The 16,932-nt window shown below is 32.4% G+C and overlaps 3 protein-coding genes across 10 annotated transcripts; 1 reads left to right on the top strand and 2 right to left on the bottom strand.

Moving 5' to 3' along the window:
- The first annotated feature begins 1,923 nt into the window (after positions 1-1,923).
- Positions 1,924-4,470, top strand: LOC106342661. The gene is made up of 5 exons (XM_013781662.1): positions 1,924-3,110; positions 3,184-3,381; positions 3,471-3,562; positions 3,646-3,941; positions 4,031-4,470. Exons 1-5 carry the CDS (start codon positions 1,995-1,997, stop codon positions 4,372-4,374), a joined length of 2,046 nt encoding a protein of 681 aa, XP_013637116.1. The 5' UTR covers positions 1,924-1,994; the 3' UTR covers positions 4,375-4,470.
- On the bottom strand, positions 4,452-7,221 carry LOC106342662 (3-hydroxyisobutyryl-CoA hydrolase-like protein 3, mitochondrial). The gene is made up of 10 exons (XM_013781663.1): positions 6,771-7,221; positions 6,421-6,522; positions 6,222-6,286; positions 5,943-6,077; positions 5,765-5,861; positions 5,549-5,678; positions 5,204-5,382; positions 4,980-5,107; positions 4,785-4,886; positions 4,452-4,677 (listed from the first exon to the last, which is right to left on the bottom strand). The coding sequence occupies exons 1-10, from the start codon at positions 7,000-7,002 to the stop codon at positions 4,576-4,578; spliced, it is 1,272 nt and encodes a 423-aa protein (XP_013637117.1). The 5' UTR covers positions 7,003-7,221; the 3' UTR covers positions 4,452-4,575.
- A 6,050-nt stretch (positions 7,222-13,271) lies between these two features.
- Positions 13,272-15,402, bottom strand: LOC106337264. Of its 8 annotated transcripts, none has more exons than XR_001268972.1 (5): positions 14,984-15,402; positions 14,458-14,890; positions 13,952-14,377; positions 13,789-13,878; positions 13,272-13,639 (listed from the first exon to the last, which is right to left on the bottom strand). XR_001268972.1 is itself a non-coding variant. In XM_013776346.1 (4 exons), the coding sequence occupies exons 2-4, from the start codon at positions 13,990-13,992 to the stop codon at positions 13,406-13,408; spliced, it is 360 nt and encodes a 119-aa protein (XP_013631800.1). In that variant the 5' UTR covers positions 13,993-14,393; positions 14,782-14,977; the 3' UTR covers positions 13,272-13,405. The 8 variants fall into 8 exon arrangements, 2 of the variants coding, with proteins under 2 accessions (XP_013631800.1, XP_013631801.1); XR_001268970.1 differs by having other exon boundaries at positions 13,952-14,568; positions 14,708-14,890; XR_001268971.1 differs by having other exon boundaries at positions 13,952-14,568; positions 14,782-14,890; positions 14,984-15,401.
- Positions 15,403-16,932: the final 1,530 nt, after the last annotated feature.

Genomic DNA, 16,932 nt, shown 5'->3' with positions numbered 1-16,932 from the left:
AGCAAAATAAAAAGGAAAGATGAAAATGAGAAAGGATAATATGACAATTAATACATAAATATCATAGCTTAGTTGTTGTTATGGTTAGCATTAACATTAGTATTATGGTCTACATTATCCAATCAACAATAGTTAAAAAAACAATTAGAGAATCATTTACTAAATGCAGATGCTCTTCAAATGCTCTCTGGTCAGTGCTTTTATATGAAGCTTTTAGAAGAGCATTTGCATTTATAATTTATAAATTAGGAAAAATAAATAAATAATTAATTGATTTATTTTATTTAATAATATCATAAATTATTTTTATTTCCAGAAAATAAAATTTTGATTTCTAAAATTAATTTACAATAAAAATATTTTTTGTAAAAAAATAGTATTTCACATTTAAGATATAATTTAATTTATATAATTTAATTAATTTTAAATGTGAAAATTTATTTTTTAAAATATATATTTTAATTATAAAATTTATTTTTAAATAATATTTTTAAATATAAAAATAATTTTAAATTCTTAAATAAAATAAATTAATTATATATCTTTTTAATTTTATATTTTTATATATTTATATATATATATATATTAGAAATATATTCATTAAAAATAAATATATTATATATTATGTACTAATTTTTATAATAATTTTAAATAGCATACTCATACTGCTCTACCAATCATCCTATTAAAAAGTTTAGCAAAAGCATACTACTTCTATAGCATATTGCTACTGCCCATGTTCGAAAATTCGAACAACTCGCCGAGTTTACGGCGGATATACGCTCGGCGGCAAGCAAATGCATCGATTTGGTCTTATTCGGCTGAAAACTCGGCCCTCCGAAAAAGATAGTTTTTTTTTACTCTTTGTGCTAGAAGTCAATGTTTTCTTGATAGATTTGTTATATTTCAGTAATAATCAGTATATTAAACAAGAAAGATGAAGAGATATGTGAAGAATACCTGTTGACGGCGAAATTTAGGGTTGCAGAAAAAAATTGAGAGGAAAAAGACAGGGGTATTTTTTTCAGTTAACCCGTCATTAATGACAAAAAATATATAAAAAAAAAGCCTACGCACCTTTAGTGTCGAATCCATGAACTTTATACCAACGAAGACAGACTCAAACCACCAGACCGCGTCATGATTTCTCTTTTGTTTCCGCAAAACAAATAATATATGGTTATATATTTATTAAAACTATAAAAACTAATCCCCGATTAATCTCCGATTTTTATGCTACTCGCTAGGCGTTGGCCGACCGCTCGACTCGCACCTAGCGCAATTTCGAACATGGGCTACTGCTAATGCTAATGCTCTACCAATCAAGTTTATATGCATCCAAATTTCTCGTTACAAGTCGTACCTACTGAACGAGTCCAACCCTTGTTGTCGCTTTGATATTTTTTTAAACCATTATAGTCTCGTAGATATGAGGAGGGGGAGATTTCAAATAACAATTTTAAATAGAAAAAAACTAGAGAAGTACGTTACGATAACACTAAAATTTTTTTTGTCACAAATATAGATTCTATAGATCAAAATGACAAAAATGGGGGTCGGGATTTGAGATTAAGTTTTAAAATTTTATAAAACAAAAAATAAATATTAAAAATTTTAAAATAAAAATTTGAAAAATAATTTTAAAAATATTTCGAATTACAAAAATAAAATTTGAAAAAATAAATTAAAAACAAAAATTAAAAAAAAAATTATAAATAAGTTTGAATTTGAAAACATATAATCTGAAACTATAAAATTTTTTTATTTTATTTGTATTTATATATCTAAAATATTAAGGTCTTTTTACCTATTAAATGAAATATTTTGGTCATGTTTGTATCTATGGTCTATTTTTGTGATAAAACTTTAAAATACATTTGAAAACTATTTGATTTCAAAATTTGAATTTGATAACGGCAGAAATCTTCAATAACTTCTTTTCATCCTTCTTCATTCCCATTTCTCACATCACACTTAGAGATCCCACCCAAAACATGGCGTCTCTCACACGAGGAATCCTCCTGAAGCTCCTCCAATGCATGAACTCCAACACACGCCCCACGGGAGACCACAGATCCGCAATCCTTCAAGTGACTGGAATAGTACCAGCCCTCGCCGGCTCCGATCTATGGCCAAACCAAGGCTTCTTCGTCCAGATCTCCGACTCTTTAAACTCCACCTACGTCTCTCTCTCCGAAAGCGACACGGATCTTATCCTCACCAACCGTCTTCAGCTCGGCCAGTTTATCTACCTCGAACGCCTCGAATTCTCCACCCCCGTCCCACGCGCCGCCGGAATCCGCCCCGTCGCTGGCCGTCACGCCTTCGTCGGAACTCCCGAGCCGTTAATCGCGCGCGTGTCTCCTGGATCCAAACGAGATTTCGTTATCCAGCCGGTTTCCGCTTCTGAGTACTCGCTTGACCCTATCGCCGTTTACTTAAACAATAAACGGTTCGATGATGATGATGACGTGGCGGTGGTTCCGAATGGGAGGCCAGCGCTTGCTCCGGTGAACCAAAACGAAGAGAATCGTAGCCAAATACGCAACCAGAAACCTAAGCAGACGCCGCAAAGATTCTCGTCACCAGCATCGGCTAAGCAACGTTCCGTCTCATCAGGGAAGAAAAACAGTTCCGGTACGGTGGAGAGAGATCCATCCCCGGCGGTTTCGGGAAAAGCGAGGAGATCGGCGTCTCCGGTTCCGTCAAAATGCGTGGTGCCGAGTCTTGCGGCGGCGCGTGAGGAGAGCAGGAAGGTTGTTAGAGAGCAGCCATCCATTGTTGTGCCTTCAAGATACAGACAGCCATCACCTAACGGAAGGAAGGTGAATCCATCTCCTAGCGGAAGGAGACTGTCGATTTCTCCAGGGAGAAGGCTTTCGAGTGGTGTGAAAATGTCTCCCATGGTTGGAGACTCTTCCGGGAAGAAGAAGATGGCGGTGATTCCCAAAGTCTCCGAGGCTCTTGTGGGATCTTCAGCTAAACATGGTAACCGGAAGAATTGGGATGAACCCGTTTCCGCCGCTGATGGAAATGCTCAAACTGAGCAGAAGGAGAAGCGTAGTGATGTTAAGAATAAGCCTCATCTTCAAGCAATTTTGCGTACTCAGGTAACAAGCAAATCTCACCTTAGTGTTTGTTCTGTATGATAAGCTGAAATTGATAATGTACGCCTTGCTGCAGGCTGCTATGTCAAGACGTCTTAGTGATGCAAACAGGCGGAAGAGCGATTCCTCCGCGTGTGAAGAGAAAGTGAAGTCATGTTCATCAGAGAGTAGTTTAGTGGAAGAAGTTTCAGACATCACTTATCATGATCGGAAATGGACAGATGGTAGTGTACCATTAGATAGCATCTCAGGAGATCTTGCAAAACTTGCAAAGGTAAGTGTTTTGTGTTTTAGCTACATTGAGACTAAAACAACTTGAGTTAGTGTAGTATCCTCATTCATTGTATGCTGACTCTTTTACAGGAGGCTATGCAAAGAAGAAACTTCGCTGCGAAAGCTGCAGCTCGAGCATTGGAGGAAGCTAATGCCAATGAGTGCATCATAAGATGTTTAAGGTTAAAACATAGAAACTTTGTCAATCAATATTATTTAGACTTTCAATTGGTCTTTGACGCTGTCCCTTTGGTGAACATTTCAGTAAATTCTCGGAGCTTTCTTCTGCCACTAAAGTTGGGAATCCGCTGCTGGTCATCAGCCAGTTCTTGGTAATCTACGAAGATGTTGTAAAACTCAGTCAGATCGTCAACTCAATAACTTCAGAAGACAATTTTCGTTTGTCTTCTGATCAACAAAACCCAATATCTCTTTGGGTTGAAGCTGCATTGGCTACTAACCTCGACGTTGTCTCACTGGTGAAAAGCCAGAATAACCTCGAATCACGTTTGAAGAAATCAACTCCTACTCGCCTCTCTCCAGGATGCTCTACAAAGACAGGTTTGTATTCTTCAGTTGAAACAGATTTCCATTTTCAGTCAACTTAGAAAGATACAACTGTTAAGTTTCTGCTATTGTTTGAGTTTCAGACAATATTGTTGGGATGTGGACAGAAGTAGAAGGCATGAAGGAGACGGCTAAATTCGCAGTGAACGTAAAATCCGAAATGCAAATGTGGTTCATTGGGTTCGTGGAAGAGTCGTTAGACAAGAAAAACGCAGCAGTGCAGCCTTTAGACGGTAGCTCCATAGCTGCTGTTCTGTCTCATCTGAAACAAGTTAACGAGTGGTTGGACCGGGTCGTGTCGGACCAAGATAACCAGATCACAACAATGCCTCTAACCGACAAGATCGAGCGACTGAAACGCAAAATCTATGGATTCGTAATCCACCACGTGGGATCCACTTATGACAACTCGGCTTCCGCTTCTTGATTTTTTTTTTCTATCTTTTACTTTTGTCTTCAACGTTTTAATACATTGGCTTTTTAAAGATAAATTCTACAACTATGTTATGATATAAGTTCTTTTAACTTATTTAAGCAAATACAGTAACAGTATCTTCAAACACGCATGGGCCAAAAGAAAGATTTGTTTAATGTGTGGACACACTTTGAACGGAAAGCAAAATGAGAATCAGACCTTTAACTCTTCCACTTCTGAACTTAATGGTTTAAAGAGAGCTTCCACCTCGTTCTCGTCTACCTCTTCAACGCTTGCCGGGTTCCATTTTGGATTCTGCAATAGAGTTTTCTCAAATAGTATCAGTTTTGTTTGAACTTGATAGGCAAAAACATGTTCTGGTCACAATAGGATGACATCAATTTGAGGGCAAATGAACTAACCTGATCCTTGTCGATCAACACTGCTCTAACGCCTTCAGCAAAATCACCACGCAAGGCCGATCTTAGTGCGATGCGATATTCAGTCTTCATCACACCATTAAGCTTCACGAAGGAAATTAATATTATTCGATATTCGTCTTAGAGTCTCTTATAGATGAGGGAAAACATAATAGAACTCAAAGAGTTGAAACTCACTGTTGCTAATTCGTTCTCAGCTTTACCCTTGGCACATGCAACATTTGAGAAGTACTTCTGCGTTAGGTAAAGAGAAAACGGTGCTCCTTTCTCCAAACCTTTGAGTGCCTCTTTAGCCCATTCTACAACTGTATCCAAACAAAAGGTAAGGCAGCGATTTTGTTTTTTTTTTTTAACACGGAATAGTAAGGCTCTATGTGCATTGTTACAATGCCCATGAATACCTGCAGGCTCAGTGCTTTGCTGATAGTTTTTGAGCTCTTCAATTGTTTCCTTAACAGACTTGTTTGAGCTAAAGGCTGACTCTATTTGAGGCAAAAGCGATTTGAGATGAGCCTCAGATTCAGTATTGCCACTGTATTTCGACAAAGTTGCCTGGATGTCTTGATTAGGATCCGCCGACCTGCACCGATCGACTTTGTATGAGTTCTAAGACAGAGATATGCACATTGATGCGAAGAAAGAAGTTATACAGAGTCCATGAAGCCTATTACTATAAGAGAAATGAGACAAAATGTTCCGTTTTGACAGAAAGATAAAGAAAGAAAATGGAAAAAGGGAGGGCATACAGGTTGGCTGACAAAATGGCTTCTTTTAAAGAAGCAAGCTTTTCAGAAGGCACATAATGCGTCCCAAGACCAACGAACAATGCATCCGACGGCGTGGAGATTCTTTTTCCAGTTAAACCAAGATAAGCACCTGCAGATATTATTGGGCAGCAAAAGTTTCATTTGAGCAATCAACACCTAAATAGCAGCCAGTTTAACAATTTCATATGAACATACCAACAGATCCTCCCCCAGGGCTATGAGCTGCTATATATGAAAACCCGACATCTGGGAACAACCCGATTCCATTTTCCGGCATGGCAAGAACCGTCCTCTGAAATATAAAACAAAAATATGAAAAAGAGTTCAGACTGTAATTCCAATCACTCGCTACAAGTCTTGGTTTGTTTTTTACCTCTGTTATCACACGGTATCGACCATGTCCAGAAAGGCCAAGGCCAAATCCCATTGTTATTCCATCCATTAGGGAGATATATGGCTTTTTGTAACCAGCAATTGCGCATATCAGGGCATATTCTGCTGTAAATACCTGAGGAAGCAAAATCTCAAAGTTGGAAACATGCTAAAAAAATTAATAAAAATACTAAGAATTTGGAGGAAGTCGTGACTTATTTATTTAGAAATGATTATGAATCATAATTTGCAGTTGGTTAAACATGATTTATTTACAAACCTTTTGCACAAGAGGTGTGTTTTTGTCCTTTTGGATTTCTGCAGCAACGCCTTTAATATCCATCCCTTCAACATTCATAAACAGTGGTCACTCCAATGACAAAGATTTCTGATTTCGCATGAGGCGTGGTAAGGCCAGATGCAACAACAAATTCTATTATATGATACAAACTAGAAACGAGCAAAAGATTTGCATTTACCAGCACAAAAGGCACGAGGTGTGCTGCCTTCAATGATGACACATTTGACTCTTGGATCAGATTCCCATTCGTCAAGGAAGCTTTTATACTTCAGATCCATTTCTGTAATATCATTACAAAAAGATGACCACCTAAGCTTACTTGTCAGACTGAGTTCATATAATCATATCTGAACAATCCCAAAAGGGTAATCATCACTGAACAAAATTCATAAATCTCACAGATGTTAATGATTCTAATTCACAAATTTGGGAACTAAAAAAAAACACAATCAAAGCAGCAACTAGGGAAACACAGTTTCTGCAACTTTTTAATACGATCTTGAAATTAGTACACAGCAAAAACGTTACCTAGATTCATGGCGTTAAGAGCTTTGGTTCGATCGAGTGTGATGACAGCAACACCATTCGGATAAACGTTTCCTTTGACGAACTCGTCGCCGCCAGCTCCTGCCATTGCTGAGAAGGTCCGACGATCGGAGATTGAGAATCTGAGGATGTGATGGGAAGAAGAGAAGGTCGATGAGTATTTGGGGCAAAGTATGCGATGGGCAGAAGAAGCTAGCGCAAAAGCTTTGATCATCGATTCTTCGCCAAGTGTTGGAACTTCCACATCACACAGCACCACAAAACGAAGATCGAGTCATCAGTGACAAAGATCGCAATAGTAAATACTCTCTCTCTCTCTGTCAGCGACTTAGAGCAACCCCAACGGTAAATCTCTTACTTTTGGGTTTTCTTTTTTTTTTGCCAAAGCAATAATGTCTGGAAACAAAACCAAAACAACAAACATACGAGCAACCAACAATAACTCGATCTTAAAGGAAAGACCTACTAATCAATGACCAGAATCTCTAAGCGAAATTTTATCTATATTTTAATGTTAATGAATTATTGAATTTATGTTTTAATGGTTTTGGGGAATTCAGCCATTTAAAAGCAAACATGTGGCATGTAGGTTTTATGTTAGTATCTAAAGTTTAGTGTTAAAAAAACTATTGTGCCTCTCTCTTTTTTTTTTTAATTTGTACTAGTTGATGTCCCGCAACTTGTGCGGATTAATATATAAATACATCTAACAATTTTTAATTCTATTTTTTTTTTTAATAAAATAATAATAATTAAATTAGATACAAATTTTAAATTATGATAAATTATAAAATTTCAATATTCATATTGGTAATCAATTTATTAAATTGTATTATTTTGTTTCATATTTTTATTTATGTGATGCAGATTTTGGATCAAAATCTTTTTTATAGTAATAACTAAATTAGAAAATTTTGTATGTGAAATTAACACATATTGTATTTGGACTAAAAAGAAATCATGTGGTACTATAACGATTATAAAAAATCACAAATATAAAACATTAACAAATAACAATAGTTTAGGAGTGTTCAATCTGGTAAAACCAAACTATTCAAAACCGAACCAAACCGAAATAGAGAAAATAGTATGGATTCGGAAGTACCGAGGATGTTATGTTTAGAAAACATCAGTATATGAATCTATGGAAAATATGAAAAATAAGCAAATTAACTAAATAAACTGATTAATTCAGATATATTAGTATACTTATATATAAATTTTATAATAATATGTATTTGATCAATATTTTCAGTAAAAATCAGGAAAATTAGTTATTCTAAAATATTAGTCATTAAAATTATAAATGAGTGAAAAGTAATGATGATATTATCGGTAGATATTGTTAATATCTATTTATTAATCATGATAATTATATATTAAAATATATTTTTAAAAAACATTAGTATATCATGATAAATATATAGATATCAAAATAAATAAATTAAATAATAAGATTAATTAAACTAATGATTTATCATATAACTATGGAAAATATGAAAAATAAGCAAATTAACTAAATAAACTGATTAATTCAGATATATTAGTATACTTATATATAAACTTTATAGTAATCTGTATTTGATCAATATTTTCAGTAAAAATCAGGAAAATTAGTTATTCTAAAATATTAGTCATTAAAATTATAAATGAGTGAAAAGTAATGATGATATTATCGGTGTATATTATTAATATCTACTTATTAATTAAATGTCCTAAATATCACGTTTATTGTATATTAAAATATATTTTTAAAAAATATTAGTATATATATCGGTAAAATAGGTTCATGTTTATCATGATTTTAAATATCATGATAAATATATAGATATAAAATAATAATAATAATAATATTAATTAAACTAATGATTTATCATAAAATCATGGAAAATATGACAAGTAAGCAAATTAACTAAAATCATGGAGAATATGATAAATAAGCCAAATCACTTCATAAATAATAGTATACTAGGTGAAGATCCGCGCCTTGCGCTGGATCAACATTATATATATAAATTATTTTATGTATTAAATATTTTTACATATTATTAAATAATTAATATATATTAAATAATTAAAGTTAAGTAACTATTAAATATATAATTAAATTGGTGCGAACATATAAATTAATTTTATTAATCCAATAAATATTGTTTTTTTATATTTGATAGGATATGTAATTAAATTTAAATGATACTAACATAGATAATATATTTTAGTATATTTTTAATATTAATGTCTATTAAATGATGATTTATACTCATATTGTACTTTCGATCATTTATATCTTCTATAGAAAAAAATTTAAATTACTGATAACAAAATTTTCATTGTGGGATTAATAGTTTTAGTAATTTATAATTTTAAAAAAATAAGTTGTCAATGATCGTTCAAAACTGTTATCAAAAATATTATTCAAAGTAAATTTTGAAACTAAAATATTGTATTTGATATGGTTTATAGTTTAATTTAAAACGATATATATATTAATCTTAATAATAAATTAAATTAGACTTTTTACTTATATAAATTTTGTAATCATTTATATTTTTTCATAACAAAATTTTTAAACCATGGATCATAAAATTTGAATGTGAGACTCTTAACAGTTTTAGTAATAAAAATTCAAAATATAACATATACATAAAAATCTATATTTTTATTATATGGTTATTGTGGTTGTTTAATTTATTTAATAGTTTAAAATTAAACAAATATGATAGAAAATACACTATTTTTTTAATAAAATCTTTTATTATTCAAAATCATTAATTGCCATATATACTTTAGCCACATTAGGCAATTCCGTAAATTTTATTTAAGGAAATAATAAAGTACATTAATGATGAATTTATTGTTAGTTTAATAAAAAACTTATTATATAATTGGATGGACCAACATATATCTCTAATGATTCTAAGAATCATCTTAGTGATGACATGTGGCTACAAAAAGAAGTTGTAATGCTTCTCAAATAATATATAGGGGATTGATTTTCTTGTAATGCTTAGAGATCCAATAAACATCTCCCGTTGGAGATGCTCCTATACTTTTTTTCCGGGCCCATTTAATTGGGATTTTTTAGAGAAATTGATACAAAAAATTAATATTAATTAATTTAAATATCTAAAAATCTCTTGGTCTAGTGGTTTGACCAATAGTTCATTAATGCTTCTACATTTGCGAGTCAGGCGTGAATTCTCATACGGCAGGTAGAATTGTCGGCTGTAAAATCGTCAGTAATATTTCTCATAGTTGTAATAGCATAATTATCCAGCGTTAAAAAAGTAAACTTAGATACCTAATGTATATTTTGTATTTTGTGTAATAATGAATTTCAATCTTTGCAAACAACAGATGTAACCGGCCAAAAATGATTTACGATAAATAATTAGTTATTCAAAAGTAAATCGTGTCTACTCAATATTCACAGATAATACTAAAAACAATTTTTTTTTTAATTTAGGGAAGGTGAATCAATTTATTCTTAGATATAAGAGACTTTTGATAAGGTTGTAGTGAATACAAGAGCTTGGAAGACTCGTGCAGCGAGCAACAAGAATCGTGCAGCTATTGAAGAGACTCGTGCAGCGAGAGACGTGTGAATATTATGGGCCTCCAAAATCGAATTTTGCGAGGAAAGTGATACAGTTCTTATCGGTGAGTTGAAGTCACGATTTCCGGTTCAAGTTTGGCAACGCATATTATAGGAGGACACATCACCCCAATCAATTGATTTTCTCCTTTTATAATCTCTGAAATTGCATTCATATGTCGTTGTATATCATTATCTGATTTTATAAAGTAAGGTAACAAGAAGTTTGGGTCTTTCTTGTTTGAAGTAAAATGTTAATATGTCATGTGAAAGTCAGTATAGTTGACTGAATCTATAAATAGAAGATTCAATGAAGATAACTATGTGAACCTCTTATGTGAACCTCTTTTGCTTTGTATAAATTTGTAAATAGAATATATTACCTATAAGTAATGGAGTAGTACAAATGTATGTCTGCATAATATATAAACTCTATGGTGGTGGACAATAGTTTTGTACGTAAATGGAGTAGTACATATAGTATGGTAATTATTATGTTAATAGTATAGTATGTGTTATGGAAAAAAATTTCAAAGATAATGTGAGTTATGAATCTAGTCGGGTTATGACCGCCAAGTAACTGACAATCATAATGTAATAGATGTTTTCTACAGATATTGTGGTGAGATGCTAACCACAGTGAACAAGTGAGTTTGTACTGGCGTGTGAGAAAGGGATAGAATGTGTAAACGATGACTCGCCGACTATACTATATCCGGTAAAGAGGTTATAATGCAGTATATGTTTTTCGTTGTGTTCATTAGTATATACTTTAGTTTGTAATTTTCTTATGTATTAATCATTGTATCAAATTTTCTTATATACATATATGATGAAGCAATGTATATATATTGTGAAAATATTACCTTTTGCACATAATATAAATCAACAATTAGATATGATAGTAAACATGCCCAAAATCTTAAATTTGATAAATTCCTAATAGTTAGATAAGCTGCATTCTTTATTTATCTTTTATTTTGCATCATCATTTGGAATAAGATGAACTCTTCTTTTGTCATTTTTCATACTTATCAGCTTTAATTTGTTAGGCACAACTATTTTTCCTATCTTCCTCTTGTTTTTTATTTCATAACTTGTTTACAACATATTAGCCTATTAGCCTTATTTGGTTACAAAGTTTGTTGTGACAGTGATAGTGTTCCAAAGCATGGAACAAACTATAATACATATTGTTTTGAAGAGAAGTAACCGATGACGAATATTATTCTTATAACTAATACATTTTTTTACCTTTTGGTTTGTTTATTTTAACTTTAAAAAAAACTTATTTCATTTTTGTTGGTTTTTATCTTCCAACCAATTAATCTATTTACTCTTCACAACACGTCTTGCTTCTGTTACAAAAAGGAAAACACTTGCAAGTTAAATAACTTTAAAAAAAGTCTATTATATATGTGAGGGTGGATTGGTCACTTTTCAACGAACACCAACACACCGGCCAAGTTTTTGTTTTTAAAATAGATTTGAAGCTGAAACCAGATAATTATTTGGGTGACAATTCAATATGGTTCGACCGGATCAAATCTAATTTAATAATCTGTTTAAATATTTTTTAAAGAAATTTAAAAGTAAAGATAGTAAATATGATATATAATTAAAATATAAATACATATCATATATAAAACATTACATATAAACTATATAAACATAAAAAGTGATATTTTGATAAATCCCTATTTATTATTTAACTTTTGAAACTACATCTTTCTTTTTCTTTTTGAAATCTACTGTTTTTAATATGTGATAACTGGTAAGACATTTTAATCCTAATTTTAGTTACATTTAAAAACAATTAAGAGCTTAATTTTATATTTGAATTTATTATTTTAATGTTTGAAACTGATATGTGTGTGAGATAAATACATATTAGTATTTTAAAAACAATTGGATAAACTTTCTGAAGTATTATTAGGGTTTCTCAAACTTTTTCAGTTCAAAAGTCAATAATTTACACTACAACATTGTAATCAAATTTATATTCCTTATAAAAATATATTCCTTACTCATACAATCTTTTTACTGTTTTCCACTAAATCAATATTTATTATTTAATTTTGTTATAAGTTCAATCTAATATCATATTGGTTTTTATTTGATATTCATGCATCATCTACAGTGATTGTTGTTGCTCAGATAGTTTAAGCTTTGTTACTTGTTTTAATTTAAAGCAAACATTTGATTCTTTTCTTTTAAATATGGTTTTCTTTAGATCATTTCAATAAATATGTAAGATATATAGTTCAAAGACAAAACTGGAAAATAAAGGGAGAAGGAGATGTCAATAATTTGAAATCAAACAATATAATATCTACATGTACTCCAGCTGGAGTGCCCGTCCTTTTCTTTTAAATATGGTTTTCTTTAGATCATTTCAATAAATATGTAAGATATATAGTTCAAAGACAAAACTGGAAAATAAAGGGAGAAGGAGATGTCAATAATTTGAATCAACAATATAATATCTACATGTAGCAATGCAAAAATGGAGAAATATGTTATGTGATTTTAGTGGAAAATGACCTCATTTTTAGTAGAATGTCAATTCGGTATTTGAGGAGTAAAAAAAAAACAATAGCTCAACATCCATCCATAATTTTTTTGATTTAACAAAGATTCTGAAACTCTGAACAGATGCTTCTTGGTATTGTTAAACCTTCTGCTTCTTGCTTCCTCCCTTCTGCTCCTTGGCAAACAACAAAAAAGTGTTCAATACAAAACTTATACACATTTTGGAGTTTTTCTTTAGTTGCCCCTTTCTTGTCCGAGTAGTTGTTCATTAGTGTATAATATCGAAGTGTGTTTTGTTTTGTGACACCAGTAAATGTTATCTAAATACGTTAATACCCAGAGCTTGCAAACAAATGTCAACCAAGATTGGGGTGGATTAAGATGAAATATGCTTTTATATAGGAATGGTGATAGAACCATATATATTTTCTATTAAAAAAGACTAAATGAAAACAAAGCTTTGCGAGAAAGTAGATGAGTCTTCATTTGGCTATCTTAAGCATATATGCTTTGGGTTCCTTCTTAAGCTCCCTCTCTGTTGTTGAAACATGTGGCTCCTTTGCTGAGCTCCCGACCGTGTGTTCCTCATCTCCTGTTGTTTCAGTAAGTGGACGCCACAACTGCCGGTGGCCTGATCAGTTTCAGACAGCTTGTGGCGTTTTGAGCAGATGCAGGACACACATGTAGCTCCTGGCATATCGTCACCTAGGTTGTTGTCCCTGCCCTGTCCAAACGCATTATAAGATATTAGACTGTATGTTAAAAGGAAAAGTACATAGTATGAGAAAGAGTTTGTTAACATGTAATGCCAAAGTTGCAGTAGGGCTAAGCTAGTAGCGATCAAAGAAACATGTGTGTATAAAACTAACTAACCATGAATAGATGGATGATAATAACCAAAGCATCAACGACCTATTCCCAATCTTTCTTAAGATCCAAGATGTTGCTGATTTGATGCACCGCCTTATAAATAACAGAATGTTAGATTAAAAAAACGATGTTGTTATTGGAGATTATTGTAATGAAAAGTACTTACCTCATAAGCAACAGTTTTCTCAAGCAAGGAAGCATGATCATCCCAAGTGATTTGATGAAGCTTAAAGTAGCAGGACTATGACTAATGAAGATCAACACAGAGGATGGACAAAAACTGCAACCCTCCAGGATGAGTATTTTAACATCTCAAAGAGAGTTTCATATGTAGACTTGAGACTCTCCAATCTCTGACCAAGCCCGCCCCCGCTGAGTCAGGCCGTCCCGGGTTCACCTTACACGTGTTGGGTACGTTTCCCAGGCGTACCCGAGCCGTACCCGTCCCCCCAATGAACCCGGTACGTGAGACGGCACCAAGTTGGCATACCCGTGCAACCTAGCTTGAGAGTATGTCTCAGATTCCACTCAATGCGATAGGAAACAGTAGATAAAGCCTCATTATTTGTAGAATGAACCTCACCATCGTCACCTAAAGTGCAATCCATCTATTGTATTTGTAGAATATCAATCAAAATACAAAAACAAAAGATCTACTGGTGGATTCTCAACTGCAAGATATTGCCTAATGAGTTCTTGGACTTGCTCTCTGTTAACATCATATTCTTAGGCTAAAGCAAGCAGTTATTTCACACCGTCTTGAAGCTAGAGGCTATAGTTTCCCTATAATCATTTTGAGGGTAAGTAAGAACATGGAAGAAGCAATGTAAAGATAGTTAAACTTGATGTAAAGAAAAGAATTTTTCTTTTGAATTAAATTTAACATTCAATTAAAAAAAAAATGTAAAGATAGTTTTATTACCTCTTGAAAATCAATAACAGTATAGTGTCTGAGACCATGATTATGCAAAATTAAAACGGCATCAGTTCAATTACCTTCCTCAGGTAACATAAAACCCACTGAGCTTGCACCAGCTCCCTCTTTCAGCATATGTTTAGAAGTGTTAAGGCGATGAACAAAGATGGAACCTTGGAGAAGCGTTGACTGAAAATTGGTAAAAGCATGAAGAAGGGGATCAAGTTTATGAGTGTAACCAGCCTAAAATTGGAAGATATACGGGATGGAATATGATGCAACCTTTTCATCAAGGAGGAGCATGTCTACACCCATCAGCTCACCGATTTTCTTCATATTGCGCACTTCAACGTAGGAGACGCGTCACCACCGTCTGAGAACACCCACGGCCTTCAAATCGGAAAGAACATAAGAGATCCCACCATTGTTGTAGGATATATTTGTAATGGCGATGGTAATGAATCTGGTGAAGCAGTGAGATTTGGAGATGGTTGCATCACTATTTATTGTATAGAAAATTAGGGATTTGCAAAGGAGGTGGGAGAAGAATAATTAAATTCGACCTAACGGGAAAACTTCACCGAGCGAGTTAATGGTGAAACTTAATGAGATGGTGTCAGTGATGAAGAAGGCGTAACATATCGTTCTGGTTTCTATAGTGGAAACTGGAAAGAGAGGAATAGAGACGATGAGAACGGTCAAAGAAGGAAGAAGCTGGAGTGGGCTTCGTAAGAGGTTTGGTTCACTTTGATATATTTGATTTGGCAGGCCCATTGAAACAAATAATTGAATATTATAGAGGAGAAGCCCAATAATACCCAAATCCGTGTGTAACGTAGCAAAAAGCAATCTCTCTCTATTGGACGATTTTCCAAGCTGACGTAGACGTCCTCCCTGATACTCATATTCTCCTTTTATTACTTGTTTGATTATATATGAGAATTGAAAAGGTTTAATTATCAAACAAAATTTAACTAATGTATGAGATCAATTGTCTCTGATAATATGATAGAGAATATTTTAAAGAGAGGACCGAGAGGCAAGCCCTGAAAATGTTGTAATCATTAATTATCTATCTATATATATAAAGAAGAGTTTTCTTCACTCCTAGGTCATCCACATAGGATGTCACGTCAGAAAGTCGAAGGCTGTCGTCGTGCCACGTGTCCCTGCATTCAAAACACATCACTTTTTAAATTAATATATATCTTCGAATTTCCATACATACAAGTATTATGTAACTGACATTTTCATGTACATCAACAAGCGCTTATATGTATATAAAGAGATTCATCGCAACCACTACATATCCTGACAATACTTTAAGATCTTTTTAAAACAACTTTTAGTTATGATCAAGAGATAAAACAGACGAAAGGCTGAACTTGCAGGTAGATAGTAGAGTAACATAAGACGTCGTCATCCTTGCTCAGTCACGAGTGCATCTAACATTACCTACGCCGCCTGACATCGGGTTCGTTCTGCTTATGTATCTGTAAAACATCCAAACATCATTGAAAAGTATTTGTATTCAGAGATTATATGTTTGTTAGTATTGATTGTATATGATGTTTAGGCATATATATTAAACAAGTATGTCTACAGATACAAAATAGTACTCGATTTCTGTTACATATTGTAATAGTGGATTAGACTATAAAGGAAAAAATGTGCTTATAATATGTTTTAGATTTTAGTTTAAGGGAAAGAAAAATAATAATAATAAATAGATGTAGTATATTATACAGGGATTATTATGATTTTGAAACTAAAACAAATATATAGGAAAATTGCACATTTTGGATGCGAGTGCAATTCATATTAACCGGGTTTAGTTTAGTTTAGTTTAGAGTGCAATATTATCCTCAAAAAAAATATTTAGATAGAAATTATATTTATATTCACAAACTAGATAATTTATGTTTTATAAAAAAAAATTAAATTTGTGTACATTAATTATTTTACTTAATTTTTTAAAAGTTATGTTTTGAACTTCGGAAATATTATTATCAGTATTTTATAAATATATTCTTAATTTTAATATTTAAATATTAGATGTAATAATTTACAAGAAATGTCTTCTTTTACTATCAATTTGAGATGTTAATATATTCATATTTTAGATTTACATAGATTTTTAGTACAAATATCGAAAAGTGTATATAGTTATTCTATTAACTAACCTGTACTATATCGTAATAAAATAATTTTAAAATAATAGTTAGTTTAAT

Source organism: Brassica oleracea, chromosome C4 (genome assembly GCF_000695525.1).
Source record: "Brassica oleracea var. oleracea cultivar TO1000 chromosome C4, BOL, whole genome shotgun sequence".
NCBI lineage: Eukaryota > Viridiplantae > Streptophyta > Magnoliopsida > Brassicales > Brassicaceae > Brassica > Brassica oleracea.
The sequence above is the reverse complement of the archived record's forward strand: the minus strand, read 5'-3'. Positions and strand labels throughout refer to the sequence as shown.

Excerpts from the sequence above, each read along its gene's own strand:
- LOC106342661 (XM_013781662.1), top strand. The coding sequence starts at position 1,995 with ATGGCGTCTCTCACACGAGGAATCCTCCTGAAGCTCCTCCAATGCATG. Across the intron at positions 3,111-3,183 it reads AAGCAATTTTGCGTACTCAG|GCTGCTATGTCAAGACGTCT; the intron begins GTAACAAGCAAA and ends GCCTTGCTGCAG. Across the intron at positions 3,942-4,030 it reads AGGATGCTCTACAAAGACAG|ACAATATTGTTGGGATGTGG; the intron begins GTTTGTATTCTT and ends TTTGAGTTTCAG.
- LOC106337264 (XM_013776346.1), bottom strand. The coding sequence starts at position 13,992 with ATGATCATGCTTCCTTGCTTGAGAAAACTGTTGCTTATGAG. Across the intron at positions 13,879-13,951 it reads AGAAAACTGTTGCTTATGAG|GCGGTGCATCAAATCAGCAA; the intron begins GTAAGTACTTTT and ends GTTATTTATAAG. Across the intron at positions 13,635-13,788 it reads TTATCATCCATCTATTCATG|GGACAACAACCTAGGTGACG; the intron begins GTTAGTTAGTTT and ends TGGACAGGGCAG.
- LOC106342662 (XM_013781663.1), bottom strand. The coding sequence starts at position 7,002 with ATGATCAAAGCTTTTGCGCTAGCTTCTTCTGCCCATCGCATACTTTGC. Across the intron at positions 6,078-6,221 it reads ACACACCTCTTGTGCAAAAG|GTATTTACAGCAGAATATGC; the intron begins GTTTGTAAATAA and ends TTGCTTCCTCAG. Across the intron at positions 4,678-4,784 it reads TGTTGATCGACAAGGATCAG|AATCCAAAATGGAACCCGGC; the intron begins GTTAGTTCATTT and ends ACTCTATTGCAG.